Source organism: Xenopus tropicalis, chromosome 6 (assembly GCF_000004195.4).
Source record: "Xenopus tropicalis strain Nigerian chromosome 6, UCB_Xtro_10.0, whole genome shotgun sequence".
Classification (NCBI taxonomy): domain Eukaryota; kingdom Metazoa; phylum Chordata; class Amphibia; order Anura; family Pipidae; genus Xenopus; species Xenopus tropicalis.
The window spans coordinates 123,636,662-123,659,909 of record NC_030682.2 but is presented as its reverse complement, the minus strand read 5'-3'; the positions used below and the strand labels follow the sequence as shown (position 1 = coordinate 123,659,909).

At 40.4% G+C, this 23,248-nt stretch overlaps 1 protein-coding gene across 1 annotated transcript; it reads left to right on the top strand.

Moving 5' to 3' along the window:
• The first annotated feature begins 584 nt into the window (after nucleotides 1-584).
• zbtb10 (zinc finger and BTB domain containing 10) lies at nucleotides 585-15,965 on the top strand. The gene is made up of 5 exons (XM_002936617.4): nucleotides 585-1,719; nucleotides 4,505-5,396; nucleotides 11,433-11,498; nucleotides 11,686-11,861; nucleotides 12,475-15,965. The coding sequence occupies exons 1-5, from the start codon at nucleotides 970-972 to the stop codon at nucleotides 12,868-12,870; spliced, it is 2,280 nt and encodes a 759-aa protein (XP_002936663.1). The 5' UTR covers nucleotides 585-969; the 3' UTR covers nucleotides 12,871-15,965.
• Nucleotides 15,966-23,248: the final 7,283 nt, after the last annotated feature.

The window sequence follows — 23,248 nt, the reverse complement described above, 5'->3', positions numbered from 1 at the left end:
GGCAGACAATATTGGTCCCAGTGTGGCCTTTGGTGACATAATCTTATTGACTTGTGACAGGTGCAGCAGGAGTTAGTTGTAATGTACAGAAGAGAAGGGAGCCTACAGGCAAACTCAGCTCATCCAGATATCAGGTTTATTATAGGAAAGCAATGGCAGGTTGTGCCAAGTGTATGGGACTCAGCCCAGAACTAAATCAGTGGAACAAACACTGCCTGTAGTAGGCTACAAGAGTTCAGAATCACCTAGAACTGAGCCATGTTAACATAGGTTCTAACCTGACACATATAATGAGAACAATGATATTAGCACCTATTGTCGAACTACAACTCTCTGCACCAAACACTGGGCTGCTAGCAATTACACATGACCGCTTATGAGAACAAATCGAACCCCAGCTAACAAGCCAAGGCGCAGGGTATCCAGCGAGTATGAAAATACAGATAGCACACAGACAGGCAGAAGCAATGTTGGGGTACGGGAGCCCCATGAATTCGGCAGACTGTGCAAGCAGAACCCATCTGTCCCTAGCCGAATCCCTTCCCCCAGACAGGGTGCAGTCCCAGCAATGGGGTGAGGCACAGTAATAGCCTGTGCATGGAAGGAGGCCTCCCCCCACCCCCACCTCACCCGCCCCCCTGACTCCCCCTCTCCGGACAGCGCCCCGGTGCATTGTGGGCGCAGTCCGTTGTTCATTTGCCATTCGACCTCAGCGAGGGCCGTGCAGGGGGAGAGATGCGTCCCTAGGCGCCATCTGTTTCCTACACGCAAACCGAACGGAGGAACGCGCTTGTAGTACGGACGGAGCTGGGGCTGCCCAGTAGCCGCTCGGTGACCGGAGGGGGCGGTTGTTGTACTTCCCAGAAGCCCCTGCGCGGCGGTGCGGGCAGGCACACTCACAGGCACCCCACACAGGCGGGACGCGTGGTGGCCCCCGGCAGGAGGTGGCAGGTTGGGAAGCCGTAAAACATGGCGGAGATGAACCGCAGGACTTTGGCCTTCCGGGGAGGCGGCGGCGGCCTGTCCACAGCGGGGACCCCCGTGAACAATAACAACAACAATGGCGTCGGCTCAGGGGTCCTGTCTATGGAGGAAGCCGCGGCCTGGTCCATGCGGCAGATGAACGGAGGGGGGGCCGGCGGGGAGGAAGAAGTAGAAGTGGAGCTAGACGCGGAGGGCCTGCTGGAGGATGACGAAGAGGAGACCGAGGCCTACCCGGGAGTGGTGCTGGGAAGCCGGCTAGAGCAGCGAGCCGGTACGGGAGGCAGTAATACGGCTGCGGGGCAGGGGGGCTCGGTAAGCGGGGAAAGCAGTGACGAAGAGGACGACGAAGAAGAGGACGACGACGAGGAGGAAGAAGAGGCAGTGCCAGGCGGCGGGGAGCAGGCCGAGAAGGGGGAGCCGGGAGAGGAGGAAGAAGAAGAAGACTGCGCCATTCAGGGTGATGGCACCCGGCGTTTCGGCCTGTTCCCGGCTGCCCGCCCCCAGTCCCTGCTGCCCAGCCTGCACTGCTCCTTCCAGGGCTCCTGGCTGCACGAATTCGAATGGCTTCGTTTCTGCCAAGAGACCGGCCTCATGTCCTGCGCCTGGTGCCACAGGGAGGAGGGAGGGAGCCCCGGGCGCGACGAGCTGTCCAAGGGCACTCGCAACTACAAGCGGGCCGCGCTGCTCCGCCACAGCCTCACCGCCCGGCATCGCATCAACGACCCAGCTGCTCAGGTAATAAGGGGCCGGGAGTGGGTGCAGTGTTTATACCATAGTGTAGGGCCGTGTAACATTGCCTCTCTCTGTGACACAACATGTCCCCTATACCATGGCGGGCCCCTAATCATGGCTCCTGGGGTGTACGGATCACGTGACCCGGCCGCCCCTTTGTTGGGCAGCTTTGCCCTTGGAGCCAGTGGCTGCGCACCCTGTGGGTAAAGCTGATTATCCGCTGCCTCACGCCGGGAGGGGGTGGGGGCGCTGCACACAGTCACTGTCCCTGGGAAGGAAGGGGGTGACCTACATAGACTGTTCCAGGGGCCTAAGATGCTGCTGTGAGGCCGGAAGTGTACTCCCCCCGCCCTGTTCTTCTACTCCCCCTGTCCCCTTCCTGTGCCTCCCCCAGGTGGGCGCCGCCCGCTTGCGGACTGTCCTGGCTTAGGGGACGTGTCGCTACGTGGCTGCTCCCCAATGGGGGCCCGACAGTCCGTGTATACCCGGCCGCTTGTCCCTCTCTGTCACATACACATGGGCTGTGCAGCACCAGGAAGTCGTTCCTAGAGTGCCACTTTAGCTACAAAATCCCATGTCTAGGCATGAAGCAACGTGGTGCAGCCTGGGGTAGAGTTATGGGAGATGTACAGCCAACAATAAACATTTGCCTAATCATATGCCAAGCAGCTTTCCTATTGGCAGTCCCATCAAACTCATTTGTAAATGTAATTGCCATTGAAGCCAGTGTTTCCCTGTTCCTTTATGCCAGGGATCCCCAACCAGTGGCTCAGGGGCAACATGTTGCTCACCAACCCCTTGGGTGTTGCTCTCCGTGCCCCCAAACCAGGGAGTTATTTTTGAATTCCTGATTTGGTGGTAAGTTTTGATTGAATAAAAACAAGATTTCCTACCAAATAAAGCCCCCTGTAAGCTGATAGTATGTATAGAGGCTGCCTAATAGCCAATCACAGCCCTTATTTGGCACCTCCATGAACTTTTATGGTGCTTGTGTTGCTCCCCAAGTCCTTTTACATTTGGCTGTAGCTCATGAGTAAGAAAGGTTGGGGATCCCTGCTTTATGCGCTGCTGGTCTTGGCTCTTGAACCCACATAAGAAGTCAGCACTGCCCTGCAGCTACATTTAACGTTTTAGGAGTCAGACCCACGGATGCCGGGTATAGAAAGGGACAATAGCTGTGATTGCATTTGCAAATAACCTGCTGGAAATTCATACTGAATGTTCATTGGGAAGTTGCCTAAAATATAATTTTCCTTCATGAGGAACATATCCCCCATCTTTAGGGATTAAAAAAGTATGCATAACCTACTGCTATTTGTGGCACAAGTACTTTTGCTTCAAAATACCCATGTTACTCACTACTTATGCTTGTTACATTTCTGTTGACACAAGAAGTATTTTTTTTTTTCATCAGTAAACTATGCACTGTAAGAGGTCATGGGGTTTAACTATATTTTTTTTTAGTGTTGCATACATTGTATTGCTTTAGGGATTGTATGTTTATACTGCAGCATAGGGGAAAAGCATAAAACAGTATTTTATTTTCTTTTAAAAAGCACTTTAGTATCACTTATGATTCTATGTAGCATGTATGTGATGCTTTGCAGGGAGTGTTCAGTTAGTTAATATCATCACTCACTGCCCCAAGGGAACCTGCAGTGTAACTAAAATCCATAGAGATTCAGCCAATCATGTGACCTTTCGGCCACTTTCAACACTTATGTGGAGGCAGCAGGCACGTTTCTGGTCAGTTTGCTTGTACTGCAGTTTACTATATGCCCATTTAGTTCCACACATAGGAGTCTCTTCACTGGAATGGTTTTTCTGCACCAGGGTAGTAGCATATATCGTGTGGGTCAAAGTGACTGAGATCACACTCCACTGATGAAGTGAGAATTTTTTTTAAGGTGAGAATCACATGACAAGCTCTTGAAAAAGCAATTTCGGCTATGTTTATAATACATCACAAAGTGCCTAATTCTGTATTTACTTCTTCAGATGTTTAAGAGCATTATCTCTAGAAGTTCATTTTCCTTTGGCACACATTTTGCTATTCAACAGAACAGGGAGATGCTCCTGTTTATCAGATGTGTGGGAAAGCAGAAACATGCTACTTGAACCACAAGTTTGCAATTTTAGGGCAGTGGCACATAGTGTTTCTGGCTGTTTGTCTTCTGGGCTATCTCCAGCTGGGAGAGTGGCAAAATCTCCCAATTCATTTCAGTGGCTAGTTCCTTAATTCTGGGCTTGAATTTGTGTGTCATGCCATAGTCACTCATAAATAAATACTGGCTAATCACTTACTTGGGTAGTTTTCTCTAGGGCCGGCTACTGCAATTCCTCCTAGTCCCCAAGGCATACCCTGCACCATAGTCAGACTTTTAGACATGTGCATGCACAGTACACTTTTTCTAGAGAGTTGTGTATTGTGCCACATCTGAAGAAGCACAGGGGTTGTCAGGAAAGCTGGGGGGAGATGGCCCACCCTAGAGAAAAGTACCTTGGGAAAGTGTACTGGCCTAGAGTAGGCATTAAGGATCTTAGGGTCACTTGGGCGCCCTCAATAAGTCAGGCTTTCCTTGTCCCTTAAATACATAATAAATAGAAGGCACCAGATAGTAATTTGCATTGACGCACATTCTTGCACAGGTGTATTATGTTTTTTAGCTATAGTTTTGCTTTTAATGCCCACAAAATTTCATAATGTGAAAACTTTGCATTAAATCTTCTAGACTTTTTGTAGTTTAGATGCACTTTATTGATTTTTATTTATTTATTTTCCCTCCAGGAGCCTGACGAGAAGCAGGAAGTGTCCCAGTCGCTTGGTGACTACAGTACTAGGCCAAATGAGAATTCCTACTGCTACCAGCTGCTGCAAGAATTAAATGACCAGAGGAAGAAAGGGATTTTTTGTGATGTCAATATAGTGGTAAATGGCAAAGTTTTCAGAGCTCATAAGAATATCTTGGTTGCAGGCAGCCGCTTTTTTAAAACCCTATACTGTTTTACAAACAAAGAGAGCCGTGACCAAACCACTGTTACTTATTTAGACGTTGTTGCTGTTCATGGCTTTTCAGTCATCTTGGACTTTATGTACTCTGGCAATCTTGTGCTCACTAGCCAAAATGCCATTGAAGTGATGACAGTTGCCAGCTACCTGCAGATGACTGAAGTTGTTCAGTCCTGCCGTAATTTCATCAAAGATGCCTTGAATATCAGTACAAAGTCAGAAGCTCCAGAAGCCGTTGTGGTAAACTATAACAAAAGGAAAAGTAAAGACGGACTCGCACACAAGGATTCAAAAGTTGCTAGCTTCTGGGCAACCCACAATCTCACTAATTTGGCTACCAATGCAAAGGTAGATAATGATGGATTTAATCTTGATGAGACACCGACTGAAAACTTCCAAGCTAATGACTCTGCTTGGATTCAGGATAGCTCCCCTGAAGTGACTGAAATTGAGCCCCAAGCTCAGGGCAAAGTGTTTGTGTGGAATGACATGGGTTCCAACTCCATTGCTGTGCAAGAGCCGAGCAAGCCAAGAAGAAAAAACCAAACTACAAAGCGATTTGTTTATAACATCCCTCCAAACAATGAACTTCAAGTGGACGGTAACACAATGCTGCAGCAGTCGGTTTCCTATCCAGAGGAGGATGTGCAGTGCTTTCAGGATGGAGCAGGTAACATGGAAACTAAAAACTGTTTTTTTGCAATATGACTAAACAATAGTTTATCACAATGTGTTTAAAGGGGATCTAAACACAAACATGAACTGCTGGAAACTTCCCCAGAGCAGTAATCTGAGCCATTAAACACTATCTGAAGAGTGTCTTTGGCCATAACTGCTCCTAGAAACATTCTGAGAGTTATTTTTTTGGGTTAGATCCTCTGTAACAAACAGCAGCTCCTTTGAAGTCAAGGGTTTATATCCCCTTTAATAATTGGCATATCAAATTATGAATTCACTGCCTGAGAAGTGCAAGGATCCTATAGGGCTCCAGTGAAAATATGAAATTGGTTATTTAGAAAATAATAATTTAAAAGAAGCCAGTGTGGTGCTACCCAAATTTTATTTTGTAAGCTGCACACAAGCTAGAGATCTTTCTTAGGGAAGAACCAGGCAGAGTACCTGCAGAAATGCTACCTAGGCCAAGTTGAATGCAGTAGTCCACTATGAAACAAGCCACAAGAGTAAGCTAGCAGATACATTTTTTAATATTTCTGTAATAACACTGAACAGTAACATAAAGAGAAGTTAATAATTCACATAGTATGCTCTATGTTTCATCTTGCACACAAAGATGATGTTCATGAGATGCCAGTAAGTTTGCAAATTGTTGCTAGCAACCAGATGCTGAAATTCCAAACTAGAGAGCTGCTTAACAAAAAGTTAAATATTTAAAAAAATAAAAATGAGGACACATTTCAAATTGTCTCAGAACTTTTGCATATACCCCGGGCCAGTGCAGTTTTCTCCTAACAGGAGCACCAGCCCGGTGTATCGGGTAAGTGATAACATTCACTGGGGATGTTTAAAGGTGGCCATACATGGGCGGATTCTCACTGCCGATATTGGTCCTTTAGACCAGGGGTCCCCAACCTTTTTTTCACCATGGACCGGCTGCAAGCTGAAATTTTTTTCCACGAACAGCGGTCATTTGCACGTTCATGTGCGCCTTTTATCTGTGCCTCTGTGTGTCTTTATATGCGCAACTCATAACTTTGAACGCACGGCACATCATATCATGCCTTTTATATGTGCGCCGCCTCCATTTTTAGTGCGGACAGGAACCGAGGCTACCCACTTGAAAGCCGCCCATGGCCCAGTACTGGTCCGTTGGGAACCCCTGCTTTAGACAGATTAGGCAGCTTATCAGCCCGTGTATGGGTAGGAACAATGGGCCTGCTCGACCGACATCTGGCCTGAAATCGATCAGATCTCGATTGGGCAGGTTTGATTTTTTCATTTGGATTGGGGGGGACCACATTGGCTGGTTGATGTGGTCCTTGAACTGACTGCGCCTATACCTAGCTTTCTTATTCGATTGTTTGGCTCATCCCAAACTACCACGTTAGCCCAATATCGCCCACCTGAAGGTGGGGATATCGGGAGAAGATCTGTTTGTTGGCGAACTCTCCAAGCAAGGGGATTTTACCGTGTATGGGCCACCTTAAAGGAACAGTAACACCAAAAAATGAAAGTGTATAAAACTAACTAAAATATAATATGCTGCTGCCCTGCACTGGTAAAAGTTGTGTGTTTACTTCAGAAAGTCTACTATAATTTATATAAATAAGCTGCTGTGTAGCCATGGGGGCAGCCATTCAAAGGAGAAAAGGCACAGGCACACAGCAGATAACAGATAAAACACTATTGTATTCTACAGAACGTATCTGTTATCTGCTATGTAACCTGTGCCCTTTCTCCATTTTTCCAGCTTGAATGGCTGCCCCCATGGCTATACAGCAGCTTATTATATAAATTATAGTAGTGTTACTGTAGCAAACACACCAGTTTTACCAGTGCAGGGCAACAGTGCATTATATTTTTATTACTTTAAAGCTATTTTTATTTTTTGGTGTTACTGTTCCTTTAACATTTGGCACCCACAGTGATTTACCCTTTCCTTCTCCTATAAAGAGACACAGGCAATAGATGCTATTGTACCTTTTGTTTCTTAAAAGGGAGCCAAGTGATTTGCAGTGCTGGCCAGACATAGAAGTGCTCTGCCCTGTGAGGTCAAGACATATGTATTTCAATTTTCCTTTGCCCTGCATCTAGCCTATTTAAATTCTTGTTTGCTCTGACAGTTCGATCTTGGCAATTTCACAAGCTGGAGTAGAAAATCTGTAGTGCCCAATGTGCTATTGGTTCTAATTGGTCAGCAGCAAAAAGGCCAACGTCACATTTATTGATTAAACACCTGCGACCACCTTCTGTGGCTACTAATGAATTCAGTGCATTTTTTCCCCCCAAAAAAGCCTATGCTAGCAAAACCTCACATTTTAACAACCTAAACAAATCGATTTTGGGGAATCAGTTTTTGGTATTGCCTATTTTTCCTTTTGTATTTTTTTTTTTTTCTTTCTTTTGAGGCCCTTGACTACTTATCTTTCATTTTGATCTTAAAATTTGCTTCATAGTTGCTAGAGCAACCTAGCTACCAAAGTACCATTTAAATTCCAAGCCTAAGAGATCCAGAACAAAAACTGTAAATTATTCAAATACTATGAAAAAGACCAGTTACAAATCGTATTAGAATTCCGTTGTCTTCACCATAATAAATGTTAATTTTATGCTGATTAACCCCTTTAAGGGACAGTGTAGCCTTTTGTTCAACATAATTTCAATGAACAGGGCTTGTGATGAACATACATATTTTTTTAATCACAAAATTGAAGCTGCACCATGTTTGGTTATAATATCAGTTCACAGATCATTACAATGCATAATAGACTTCTGCTTATATGTAACCTAGATTTCAGTACCTAGGTACAGTAACTTGGCTAAATAATAGTAAGATGTAAGAAGTATAAAAGCAAATTTGTCAGTTAATGCCTTAAATATGAGAAACATGCATTTTTAAGATTGTATTTTCAGCATTAGTCCTCTTTATTTTGCTAATCTTTGAGGGAAAAAGTTATATACTGCCCTTTTACAGTAATGTGTATTAATTGCATCCATTGCAAATGATGTTAGCTTTTATTGCTAGACAAAAACACGAGTGAAGTTGTCTTAGGCTGATGCCACACGTGGCGTAGGGCTGATATTTTCGGCAAGCAGAAAAATGCTTGGCAAAAATTCAGCCCTACGCCTGCTACTTGTGCCTGCACCAGAATGAATGGAATACGCTTGGGTGCGGGCACATGTAGCCGATATACGCATAAAAACGCGAGACTTTGCATTCTCTCGCGTGTTCATGCGTATATTGGCTACATGTGCCTGCACCCGAGCGTATCTCATTCATTCGCGTGCAGGCATAAGTAGCTATATTGTGTAAAAACTGTGTTGTTATGGGTATAGAATAGAATGTAAGTGTGCCTAGTATAGCGAATGAGAGCAGTGCTGCTAAACTCTCATTTACTTTGTCTGAAGATTGTACATCGTTTCTAGAAACTTAATATTTTAATTTGCAAATACCCATAATGCTCAGGGAGAAAGCACATAAAGTCTTTGACTCAGTTTTTGGTACCTGACTCCAGGTACCCAAAATAGCTTCTGACGCCACAGCTCTGATAATACCCCCATGAATATACATCTTTTACGACTTCATTGAACACACTGGATTGGGTAGCACTTTTATACAGCAATTAAAAATAGGCTGATTAGCAGATACCAAGACTTCTGCTTCAGTGGAAAACCATGTGTATAAGTACAAGATGGAGTTCAGTGGGTGGTTTCACCCATTACTGAAAGCAGAGGGCTTTTTAGGTTCCCATTTGCTGTCAATCATTTGTTCAGGCCATTTCCCCCGTGCATTAGTTGGTGAAAAGGTCACAGATTGGTGAAAATATGGCACTGATTGATACTGCAAATCACTCGCCCTTAAAGGAAAACTATACCCACAGAATGGAAACTTAACCAACAGTTTATATTATTAGCATGTATGTGTGCCTTGGCTGTCTGTGTGCACTGTGAATCCTATGATCCCAGGACGCGGCCCTTAATTCTTAAAATGGCTGTTTTCTATTTAGGAGTACCCAAAAGCACATTTTACTAAAGTATATTTTTATGGAAATGGTTTGTTTAGATGAAGCTTGTTTATGCAGTATATTTATATAGATACCTACATTGTTTGGGGGTATATTTTTTTTTTAAAATTTAAAACTTGCCTTCAGCTTTCAACTGTTAAGTGGCTAGTTGGCCAGATAAGCTGGCCAACTAGGGAAGCCTATCTCCTAACCTGGGCTAGCATTCTTCAAAATAATGCACTTGCCCAATGATATTTTGGGCTAAGTGCAGCCAAATTTTATCAGTCTTGGTTTACGCTCACTGTTGTAGCTGTTTTAATGACTGCAATTGCATTAAAAACACAAATATGCACAAAGCCTTAGAACAGGAGTACCCATACATTTTTACCCATGAGCCTAATTTAAGTGTAAAAAGTTGGGGAGCAACACAAGCATAAAAAAAACAAAACAAATGCGAACCCTGTCCTTAGTATATCTTAATCCTTAAATTATAAGGCTGCCAAAGTGCTGTTTTCTTGTGCCCTTTAAATAGGCACATATCAAGTACAAACACTCATTTATACCACTCTTGCTCCTATGCATATTTTATTTAGATTATACAAGACATTGTACCTTCTTGAAATAAAAGGTGTGTAGATATAGATAATAGGTATTTTGTATATAGACAGAGCTATAAAAGGTTAGTTCACTCTAAAATGAAGTAAATAGTAAAATTAATTTACTATGACAGTTGTATTCTAAGATATAATATCTGGTTGTAGCATCCAGGCAAAAGCTTGGATATCAGAACGGAAGATAAATAGCTGAGGGTCCGAAAAGGATGATAAGCACTAAAATTAAATGTGTTGTGTCTTTTCTTTTTTTGCTTCAGGGGTCAGAAACCCTATCAAAAGGAGTTTTTCAGTTCCAGTCTGGAAATAGGCAGGCTAATAATTTAAAAACCATACAAAATAAATGAGGACCAGTTGAAAAGTTGCTTAGCATATGTTACTCTATAAAATACTGATTTAAATTTGATGTTGAATTTTCCCTTTCAAGTCGGCTGGTTTGCAACTAAAAAGTAGTAAATTGGGGCTTTAGGGCTCTGGCACACGGGGAGATTAGTCGCCTGTGACAAATCTCCCTTGTCACGGGCGACTAATACTCGCGAGTCTTTTTCTGTGTGCCATCCCGCTGGCGACTTACATGTTCGCCGGTGGGATGGCGGGTCATGGCAACTCGGGGAGATTAGTCGCCCGCGAACATGGGGAAATTAGTCGCCCGCGACAAAACTCCGTGTGCCAGAGCCCTTAGAATGTTTACAAAACTACAATACTTTGTCTTTTAATAATCTTATTTTCTATCTAAGAAGAGATTTGATTGTACTTAAACCCTTTCTATGCCACTAGTCTTTGTCTTTTCCTGAAGTGTATTGCCACTAAAAAATGCAACCTGTGTATGCAGAGTCTATGCTGCTGGTATAATGGCACTCCTGCGTCAGGTGTCATCTATATAGATTCAGCGATTGCTGGTAATTGTTCAGCTTAGTGAGCCACAGGGAAAGATTTCTGGGCATGCAGTGAGATGGTTGGAAAGTGTTGCCATGCCTTTCTGCCTGACCATCATTAAAGGTACACGGGTCCTTTGGAAGCATTTTCTACAATATGAGATCTCAAAGGCAGGAAATCTTGGCCATGGAAAAGTAAAATGTAGGCTAAACAACTCAAATTGGAGGAAAAATGGATTGATCCATTCAAACATAAAATGTGCCATTAACTTAAATGATAAAAAAATACAATGCTTACATAGTATTACACAATATATTTAAGGATTTTTTTTTCCAGAAGTCCTTCCCTTAAAGAAAAATGACAGCAATTTAAAAGGACCCTGTATATTTAGAAGGCCAAATATATCATGCTGCTGTATTTTTGTAAAACCTTGCTTCTAATTTTTATTTTAGTCTGCATTTATTTTATGTATAACTGAAGCAGCCGATTATTGCAGAAACTGTGTAACTACAATATTTGCTTTTATCCTTCTTTCAGGGACCTCAAATGAATTTAAATTTGGTATGTTCCCTGAATCGTGGACAAGAGAATCTTGGGAAAATGGTAAGTCTATCATCTATTTGTTCTGTAAATTTAAAAATAAAAAAAATGGAGGAAATTCTCTTTGTATTTTATTTTGTTTGTATTTTATTCCTTCCATTTATTTATGTTTTTTTGGCTAACTTCATATGCAAAATAATGTTAAGTGTTTGCTCTAATGTGTCCACTTCTCTCTCATTTTTGTGTTTAGGAGATGCATCATCAGGGTTAATGAATAAGTTAAAATGTCCTCATTGCAATTATGTAGCAAAGTACAGAAGGACACTAAAACGACACTTACTGATACACACCGGAGTAAGATCTTTTAGTTGTGACATCTGTGGAAAGCTGTTTACCCGAAGAGAGCATGTAAAAAGACATTCCTTGGTAAGAGCTATGTGGGTGTGTATAGGTGTGTTTTGGATTTTGGCACAGTGTGCTTTTCATAGGCTTCTTACTAGTCCTTCAATATAGAGTTTCCCTTTGTATATTTTAAGTGTGCATGTAAAAAAAGGGAATCCAAAAGTTTTACTTTTGTCCTGTCAAACACAGTGTATGAATTGCTGTGCTTTTGCAAAATCAGACCAATATTATCATTCAGTTTAAGTTATTTAAAAAGAGAAAAACATAAAGCAATTGTGTAACTTAAAGGTTTGATCTTAAGCCTCTACTATATAAATTTGCAATAACTAGCATACACGTACAGATAAAATATATATATTTTGTACCGTATACAGTATGTATGTGTTTGGTGGATAATTCCAACCAATATCTTTGTGTTGGTTTATCAGTTGGAGATGGTTGAAAGTTCATCTGCTAATACACCAGTTTAGGTGACTGTATAGTACAGCAGCAAATGAGCCACCAGCTCCATTTTACTTTTTGCTGTTGGTCTGAACAAATGGGGCAGTAGGTCGACACTCGGGCTATAAAACTTTTTATAACCTATGGACCCACACATTTCACTGTCGCTAATCCCCATGTTTTTATATATTTACAGGTGCATAAAAAAGATAAAAAATATAAATGCATGGTGTGCAAGAAGATCTTCATGCTTGCGGCTAGTGTAGGGATTCGACACGGCTCTCGGCGCTATGGAGTTTGTGTAGACTGTGTGGATAAATCTCAACCAGGGCTGCAAGAAGCAGGCATTGATCCAGTGGGAGATGCAGATTTTCCCAGGGATGAAGAATATGATGACAATGATCCCGTAGAAGCTGTCGATGCTGATGATGATCTAGTGGATGATGGTGAAGACCCGAATGATTCTCGGTGGTCAGAGCAAAATGATCAGTCCCGCTGGGGAGAACAGAACAATCCATCTCAGTGGGACCGACCGAAACACCAGCCCCGATGGGATGAGTCAGGAGATGTTTGTATGACAATAGATGACTGACTGCCAACTGGCTTCTAAATAAAGGGTGCTTCAGCGGGACAGAAAGCTAAAATTTGTTTGCTGAAACATATTGGACTGAAGGGTTACAAAACATGGTACCGTTCTGGACAGTGGGTGTTGCTGTGAAAACTGTAGGGGGTCAAATCCTTATAGCAAAAAAAAACTTTCTTTTGTTTTCCTTTTATTTTAATATTTGCACAGGACTATACAGAATCCAACCGTTTTGGTTGAACTATACAGAGTCCTCACATCTCCAATCAGTTATCAAAGAAATGTATTTTTATTTATAGGATATAGCTATGTTGGTCCTATCAAAGCATAAAAAACTACTATTGTAATGTTATTCATGTATTGGAAGAGTTAGAATGTACAGATAAGATGGTGAATCGAGATATGAATGTGATGTGACTCTACAGTAGCTGAGAGCCCTCATTAGTTACTGGCACCTGTAATTGCAATTTACCAACAGAACATTCTGCATCCTTGTTCTCAAAGGGACTGATCATCTTTTAGTTTGCTCCAATAGGAACAGACTTGGCATGGGCTACGTTATGCAGCATTATTTATATGAATATTTATATTTTATATATTTTGGTATAGAAACCTCTTCCCTGTGGCTCCTAAGAAGATATAGTAGGCTCCTTATCATTTTGTAAATGTATCCACCAGTGGCCTTGAGTAATCTGCATTGGTGTCAAGAAAATGGACTCTTGCTCTTTGGAAGTGAACCTACCATTCATATTCTCAAGCATCACCTTAGTGCATCCCATTAATGTCATAAAACAGAATGCAGCTGGCTACCATTGGAAGAGAGCAGACTGTTGCCATTGTGGCCACCCAAGCTGTGTACTTTTTAAAACTTGCTAACTTGCCATTTCGGCTCTTGCTGGAGCAAACTTTGTTTCAATGCATGGTTTCCCCATAAAGCTAAGATGCAGGCAGGCTTCTGATAGGGTGTTGGGTGAGTGTTGATTTATTATTATTATTTTTTTTTTTTTATAGAGCATCTATAATGGTTGAAAAGGATAAATTTAAGTTAATTTAAAAGAGCAGTGCTAGCTTTATATCACATTTCCCTTCTGTAGAGTCCCCCTTTTTTGAAATGATTCACTTATTTTTTAAGTTAAATTATTTTTTTTTTTAAAATCACTTATGTGTAAATTTCTTCCTGTCAGGTTGAGTATGCGTTATTTTTTCCCCATCACGTTTGGTGATGTCACGAACTAGAGAAAGTTGCAAATATTTAATCAATAGGGCAGTTTTATAAATGTGTTAGCCATCATTTGGGGGTTGCTGAATACCAGTAGTCCCAAGTCCATTGAGGCTACAGCATTTGTTTCTGTTTCAGTGATATCCCCCAAAGTTTTGCTGCTTTAATTCTCCATTTACATTCTGTGCGGCCAATGCCAGACTATAGCTCTGAATGATCCTGTGATGGAGGCTCTTACAGTTAATAAGTTGTGATAAGCGTGCTAGATTCCATGCATTTCTCGCTTCCCTACAGCCTAGTGATTTATATACTGCCATTCTTCAGCATATATGGTTAGTTAACATTTCTCGGGTACCATTCCTTCATACAAATGCATACAATGTACATTTCAGTCATCAGGACAGCAAACAATGTGAATGGGTTAGGATCAGTGCAGACCAAGGGGTTTTTCTTTTTCTCTATGAACGTCCTGAGTATTTCTGTTTTCATGAAGGTTATATGAATTTCATTTAAATCCTGGGAAGTTTTCACAAGCTATTTCTCTTCTCTGCGAGGATTCAGGCACTTTCTTCAAATCTATACAGTTCTACAGTTTCACTTTCTGTTGCTAATTGAACCCATTTCATTTCCCAGGCGCTCTTCAAAATTCATGCTCAACCTGGTAGTCACCGGCTGCCAGTTAGGTTTGCGCAGATTTCTGGCAAACCTATGAGTACTGTTTAATGTTGGTAACCGTATTTCCAGCTTTGTATCATTTTTTTCCCTGTTTTTATAAAAGAATTGAATTAAATTGTGCTAGCGATTTTGAAATTTTTATGTCGACTACCAGGCGATTCTAAGTGCTCACACTTCTAATGTTAAATAAATGCTTTGTCACTGTCCCTTTTTCTCTATAGGATTGTAATATATACATGGAGAGAATCAGCAGCTTTTATTTATTTATTTCCCTTTGCAATGGCAAAAGGGAAAACAGAATTCTTCATTGTGGGTTGTATGAAAAATGTTGCCTTCAGAATTATGATTTATTATTATTTTTTTAGCTTGCGGGGGGGGGGGGGGGGTAAATGTAGCCATGGTACTATTTGAATTCCCTTCCCAAAAATTAGCTTTTTCACACTGAAACTTGAGTGCAGCAAAGTCTACCAGTGTGTCAATGCTCCCATAGGCACCTGAGGGAAAAGTCACCATGGGACAGAAATTGCATTCATTTGCGTGTCCTGCGCTTTCCTAAATGTCACTGCTGCTTTTATAGCTCAGCGTTTTGCTGCTAGGTAAAGAAACGAGGCAATTTATAATTTATCTGTGTATGGTGCAAGCAGCCCCTCTAAATTAAGTTTAATTTAATCATTGGAATATCAGGAATTTTTGCTAACTGCATTTTATCTTTTATCTTTTTTTTTTTGAACGCTTAATACCTCCTGAAATTTCAAAAATTCTTTAAGTAATGTGTTTTTTTTTTTCTGGTGGGGTCCAATGTAGGTTTAGTTTATTAAAAGGTGAAAGAAACAGAGTATTTTAAACGTAAAAAATTTATGTTTTTGCTTTGTTAATATGTAATTAGAGTATATGTCTTCTGTTCCAACTCCCCCATCTCATCTATTTCCTCTAAGAATAGCCCCCTGTAGACTTTCAATATATACATATATATTCTAATATATACATTTCACAAAGATTTGCTTTTATTAGGAACAGACTCACTAAATGCTTAGGAACTGGACCTGGCTTTAAATTCTATTGTGCATTACTTTTTTCACAAGATATAAACTTATTTCTCTTGAAACTGAATTCTTTTACTACTTCAATCATTTATGTATATTCGATAAATTATGACCAAATGTGATGTTAGATTGCATACAGTAAATTTAAATATACACTTGGTACACTACAGAATTGTTGTGGCATTTATTTGATATTCTATTTTCATTGCATAAGACAATTTCTTCCCCCTGAGAAAGTTTGTACGGGTCAGAGAGTTGAAGCACATGGTGCTGGCTCTACTTAAAATGAGTCATTTTTTGGTAATAGAATGTAATGAGTGGTCACTTTAAGGGCAGAATCAGAAAAGAGATTCTTTTTCAACTCACCAGAAGTTTCTCATTGTGGTTTAGTGCACAAGATAGACTTGCTGCTGGAGCCTGTGATTGTTGCACTGGGAATGCTGTGCTATAAGGTACTGCTTGAGCCTATGGTAACCTAAGTACGTCAATCACGTAACTACTTGACTGCGTCCCAGTACTTGTCAGTGCAGCCAATCACCCTTTTTAGGAGGACCAGAGGGATTAAAAAAAAGTTTCTTTATGTGAAGTGAAAGAAAACAGTTATCATAACATTGTCTATAGTAAGATTATTTTGCAGAGACAACTGTATAAGTGAGTAATTAAAACTAAATTTTAGATGTGCAAACTTGGTTCCATGCAGGATGCTGTCACTTTGCAGAGCAATTTGACTATTGGAGAGCTGGGCAGCAAACTGGCACATGAGGTTTAATGGTAATTAATGTACTTTGGTAGAAATAACATAAATGCGAGTTACACACTAAATAGTAATGTGTTGGGAGGATCCTTAATGGAGAAGGATCTGGGGATTTTTGTAGGTAACAAGCTGTAGAATACGAAGTAGTGTCATTCTGTGGCTACTAAAGCAAATAGTGATGCATTGCACATAAAAGGTGTGGTTCACCTTTGTTAACTTTTAGTAAGTTATATGTTCTATTTCTAGCAATTTTGCAATTGGTTTTCATTTTTTATTGTCACATTGTCTTTCTCTTCTACGTTTTTCCAGCTTTCAAATGGGGGTGACTGACCCTGACAGGCCAAAAACTATAGTTCTCTGTGAGCTTACTGTTGTATTATTGTTTTGCTGAACAAAAAGCCACATAAAGGAAAAAACCTGAAAAAATGAAAAGCAATAGCAAATTATCTCAGAATATGAATGTTTATATTATACTAAAAGTTAATTTAAAGAAGAACTACAAGGCATAAAAACATAATTTTGGCTTTTTAAAGATGCATGAAAGATATTAATGAGCTGGAGAGTATAACTAAACTGGCAAAAGTAATGGAACAATTGTTTTCCCTGACATGTGTTATGCTTGGGGAACAGCACACTGACTAGGCTACTTGCTTTTCCTATAACGTAATCTTTAACCCGGAAATGTGGACAATATGTAATGTGCAGCCTTTCTCTTCTAAAGGTAGGGTTGTTTTTCCAGAGAAAAGTCTCTTGAACATAACTAACATAATGCTATGTAATACTGTGGAGATGTTGTGATGGCAGATTCCATTAACCTTAACCCTTTAAATTCTTCATTCTGTGGATAAAAAGACAGAAGTGCCACAGATCATAGATTGTACATTCCGAGTTTGGGAGTGGAGGCTTATAAAGCCGCTTCCCACTTATACCCTAGGCAACGAGGCGAGGGGTGTGATTGCCCAGGGACCCATAGGAAATGGCAGGCAAGTGGATAGTATGTGCCTGTCATTTTCTGGTCTTCTACCCCCCCCCCATTGTTGCCCACCCAAAAAGGTTCCTTGGGTTCCTGTATCTCCTTCAGGATCTCCTTGCCTGCCAACCCCAGGTTAGTGTCAAAACACAAACACACACTTATTACACTAATACCTGCACACATACTCGAACAACATGCCTTTTGCCAACTTACACACTTACACAATTTTGTGGATTTTTTATTGCCATTGCGGATAACGTTTTCACTAACTGCACTGCGCAATGCATTTTATATGTTATTTTGGTGATCAAATTATATTTTTGGTGCATTTGTAGTTATTTTGTTGCATTTTTTATCTGCATTGCTTGATTTTTCCCATAAAATTAATTTGGCCACAAAATATTCAAACTGTGATTCTGACTGCAGTGGTTTGATTGATTGGATTTTAGCGATTTTATTGCATTCCTCATTTTTCTTGTTTTTGCACATGGAAATCATCATCATGGGTGCCTCTATTAGCCACATTTGGTAAATCTATGCATATTGGGCATCAAACTGTTCAGTAGGCCCCTGGCGTTCAGATTTAGAATGGTTTGGTTTATGTTGATATGTTTTACGAAATGTGGAATATAGAATGAGGTAAAATGCAAGCTTTGAGGCAATTTTCAGAAGTTCCATAAAAATTGATTTGCTTTGCTGTTTGGTGCTTTGCCAAAGACATATTTACCCATTTTACATTTGGCAGGATGTGTATTTTCTGAAAATGAGGTTTTCTGGGGTTAATTTACGTATTTCCCACTTACTTTACCCACATATATTTCTACTACCATAAAATATACCACCTGATTTATATGCCATGAAAAATATATGCACTAACGTTCTTTTGGGTGATCCTATGCACAATGGGCATCAAACTGTTCAGTGAAGCCTTGGCTTTAAGATGTTTTGGTACCTAATGCTATGTGAAAAAAATTAAAAGGAGAAGCTTTGAGGCAATTTTTAGGTGTTTCTTCAAAACTGCCAAATTTGGGAAAGTATTGCAACTCTGTAGTTTGGAGTAGAAAGTCATGGGTACCCATTTTTTTTTTGCCCGAATGTGTACTTTCCAAAAATATATGGTTTTGGGGGGTCAACGTATTTTTTTTTCTACCCCACAAAAATGCAGTAAATGTGTTGAATTTTCAATAGTTAAACTGATCTTTGAGGCAATTTGTATGCATTAACTTTATTTTGGGGTCTCTAAATGCCGGATACATTGGTGATCCTATGCACAATGGGCACCAAAACTGTTCAGAGGCCCCTTGGCTTTCATTTTTAATTTTTAGAAAAGCATTGCTGTTTCCTGGGGTAAAGCTAATGTTCCAGGATTTTTGGCTTTGGAATCTAAAGTATACGATATTCTGCTATAATGCTTTTAAATTTTGGTAAATTACTGCTGGGAGTTTTTGATCTATAGAAGTCAGAAATCTCCATAAAACTATACATATCGGGTATTGGCACGTTTGGGAGACATGAGGCTTTCTGAATCAGTTGAATTTTTGTCCATAAAATTTTTTTCTGGTATAAATCCTTAGCAAAACTAACCCCACCCTGCCCCCCCTCCTAAAATGAGCGAGCACAAAATGTTCAAAACACGTCTTGAACAGAGCGTAACTGAAATGGGGGGAGGGAGATCATATGAGCACTGGTAATCTAAATATCTTTCTCGCCAGGACCAAACATGGAGTATCTTGAGTTTTCCTGTTTAAAATGTTTTGTGATTCTTTTCTTAGATAGCAATGATAACTATTTATCACAAAATCACTGCTATAAACCCACCAGATTAGTAGTACAGTTGCAAGAAAAAGTGTGAACCCTTTGGAATTATATGGATTTCTGCACAAATTGGTCATTAAATGTGATCTGATCTTCATCTAAGTCAACAATAGACAATCACAGTCTGCTTAAACTGATACCACACAAATGTTTCCATGTTTTTATTGAACACACCATGTAAACATTCACAGTGCAGGTGGAAAAAGTATGTGAACTCTTGTATTTAATAACTGGTTGAACCTCCTTTGGCAGCAATAACTTCAACCAAACGTTTCCTGTAGTTGCAGATCAGACGTGCACAACGGTCAGGAGTAATTCTTGACCATTCCTCTTTACAGAACTGTTTCAGTTCAGCAATATTCTTGGTATGTCTGGTGTGGTTTCTTGGGGTCATGCCACGGCATCTCAATTGGTTCGTTCGATCGGTCCAATCGTATTTTCTGCGACTTTTTCGATGCTTGCGCAACTTTTTTGTATTTTTAACGCAAAAAAATCGCATCGGTTTTGCCGCTGTTAACAATCGTTCGGTATGAAAATTTTGTGACTTTCGGATCGCCAATACAATATTGTGACTAATACAATTTTTTCGTAAGCATTTTCGTGATATTTGCGATCTTCAGAAATTTTCGTTTCCAATCCGAATTTTTCCCATTCAGGATTCAAACTTGTGTTTTGATAAATCTGCCCCATAGTGTTGTGTGTTTCTTCCAAACAACTCTGCTTTGATTTCATCTGTCCACAGAATATTTTGCCAGCAATGTGTTTTTTGGACAGCAGTGGCTTCCTCTGTGGTATCCTCCCATGAAATCCATTCTTATTTAGTGTTTTACGTATTGTAGGTTCGCTAACAGGGATGTTAGCAGATGCCAGACACTTTTGTAAGTGTTTAGCTGACACTCTAGGATTCTTCTTCACCTCATCGAGCATTCTGCGCTGTGCTCTTGCAGTCATCTTTACAGGACGGCCACTCCTAGGGAGAGTAGCAGCAGTGCTGAACTTTCTCCATTTCTAGACAATTTGTCTTACCGTGGACTGATGAACAGCAGGGCTTTTGGAGATAACCCCTTTCCAGCTTTATGCAAGTCAACAATTCTTAATCGTAGGTCTTCTGAGAGCTCTTTTGTGCGAGGCATCATTCACATCAGGCAATGCTTCTTGTGAAAAGCAAACTCAAAACTGGTGTGTGTTTTATAGGGCAGGGCAGCTGTAACCAACACTTCCAATCTCATCTCATTGATTGGACTCCAGTTGGCTGACCCTTCACTCCAATTAGCTGTTGGAGATGTCATTAGTCTAGGGGTTCACATACTTTTTCCACCTGCACTGTGAATGTTTTACATGGTGTGTTCAATAAAAACATGGAAACATTTAATTATTTGTGTGGTATTAGTTTAAACAGACTGATTGTCTATTGTTGTGACTTAGATGAAGATCAGATCACATTTTATCACCAATTTGTGCAGAAATCCATATAATTCCAAAGGGTTCACATACTTTTTCTTGCAACTGTATATATTGCTGGAAAAAAACTATTCCGCTTCCTCATAACTCTTCTGGAGAAATCCTCTCCTGTACTAACTGCTTTTATTTGCATTTGTTTCTTTATTTGATTGTGTGTCCCTTGCCTGCCTTCTAGCCTTTTCTGCACAAATGATTTACTCCAACTGGGGTTTGAAAGGTTAATCCGGACACAGATAAGCTCTGATAAGAAAGCTGTAAAATATGACCCATATTCTTTGTCAGTGAAGCAAGTTCCGCCTTGCAAGCTCAGATTGACAAGCCCCAAGGGACCAAAAGAGCACGTTGAGTTACACTCTTAAAGGAAAAGTAACACTAACATTTTTTAAGTAAAAAAATCTATTCTACCCTGCCCCAATAATTGCCCTATCCTGCAAACCATTTAGTATTTTGAATGCTTTATAAGAAAATATCTGTTAAAACTTGGCTTCCGGTCATTTGAAAAAAAGGCGATATGGCGATGCAGGGCAGAATCCACTATGCGACGGTCGGTTGATCGATCCTACCCTTCATTCTGTATATGATTGATCAATCGAACGCCGCATCGGCTTTTTTCAAATGACCGGAAGCCAAGTTTTAACAGGTATTTTGTAATAAAGCATTCAAAATACTAAGTGGTTTGCAGGATAGGGCAATTATTGATTAATACATTTTTTGTGTTACTTTTCCTTTAAAGCATAAGCAACTTCAAAGAGGCAAGTTAAGGTAAATGCTTTAAGGAACATATAGGCAAAATTTGCTGAATAAGATCTGAGAAGTGTCACTATCCCTTTAACTCAAGAATTAACAAAAAATTTTTTGGCTTGGATGACTTCTGTGACGAGCATAATATACAAGGCTATTGTGATGGTGAGGTTGATGTTGTGGTTAGTTTAGTATAAGTGTGTGGAGATATATAATATACAGAGTATACAGTATATACGCACTTACAGGACTTAGTGGGTAAATAAAAAGTTAATTTATTAGTACAAACGTCAAACTAACGTTTCGGGTGTCTCCACAGTCTTTTTCAAAGGCCTGTTGTAACATATGATGATCACCTTGGAGTTCTGTGACCTGTGTTAACAGACTCCTTGGGGACTTACAATATTCTAATATTTTACAATAGGGCTAAATTATTCACTATATATAGTTAATCAAATGCAGACTGCTACTCTTTAAGAAGCGCATTTATTGCAAAATTGTTTTTCAGATGGGCAGGTGTCTATATGTATGTGTGGATTTTTTTTTTATGTTGAATGAGAACTATTTTTTCAACCCAAATGATTCCTGTAATTGCATGACCATAAGCTCATGATATCAGGAATGGCTTTGGGTTCTACTCCCCTTTCAGCTTGTATAGATTGGGCTGTGTGTCTTTGCCCCAGATTGTTCTTTGTATTTGTCTTGAATTTGTACGGTTTGCTTTTCTGTTTACCTGACAGTCACATGGCAGGGAGGGCCTTGTTTTGCCCAATACTTAAGCTGCTCATAAAGCAGTCAGTGTTTGCCCTAGGGTGCCACAGCCATGTAACTTGTGCTCTGATAAACTTCAGTCAAACTTTACTGCTGCCGTTGCAAGTTGAAGTGATATCACCTCCCTCCCTTTTTTCCCCCCAGCAGGCGATCAGCAGAACAGCAAGATAGCAGCTCCCAGTAGGTATCAGAATAGCACTTAATAGTAGCCAATCCAAGTGAGGCTTGGGACTCCACCAGTTACTGTGCATGGGAGAAGGAGAAACCATAGCCTGTCTGAAAGCAGTTCTAATGTGTAGTGCTGGCTCCTTCTGAAAGCTCAGACTCAGGTACAATGCACTGAGATTTGTTGGTTCAAGTATAAAATGATAAATGGTAGAGTGAATTATTTGCTGTGTAATTTAGAAATAAACATACCATAGAAATCATGATGGTATGCCTTTAAAGGGTCTCTGGAGCAGCAAATAGCCTTTTACCCCTATTGTTACCACAATTACCAGTCAAGCTGAGCCCTCATCCACTTCTTTGGGCTCCCTCCTAGAGAGACAGTAGCCCAGAAACCACTAATATACTGATGGCAGTCTAGCTAAATTAAACTTTTTCCCAACAATTTCCTGCACAGCAGTGAATAAATGATTCTGCCAGAGAACCAGTGCACCGTATCACAGCTGTTAATGATTTCCTGAAAGGGGGGTTCACTGACCTTTTTTTAAGTTGAATTGTTATGGGAAAGCTGGTTTTTCTACCATTATATAATTTAGCATATAAAGAGGAATGCCACCCAAACACAACTTAAGCATTTTGAAAAGAAAACAACATAATTTCAAGCAACTTTGCATTATACATTGTTCAAAAAATATATGCAGTCTATTCATGATTTTAATGTAATAATTTGGTCTGTTCTCCTGCTGATCTGACTGACCACTTTGAGAAAA

Bases quoted from the DNA above. Each gene is read 5' to 3' on its own strand.
- zbtb10 (XM_002936617.4), top strand. From the start codon at position 970: ATGGCGGAGATGAACCGCAGGACTTTGGCCTTCCGGGGAGGCGGCGGC. The intron at 11,499-11,685 runs GTAAGTCTATCA...TTTTGTGTTTAG, and splicing joins AAGAGAATCTTGGGAAAATG to GAGATGCATCATCAGGGTTA. The intron at 11,862-12,474 runs GTAAGAGCTATG...ATATATTTACAG, and splicing joins ATGTAAAAAGACATTCCTTG to GTGCATAAAAAAGATAAAAA.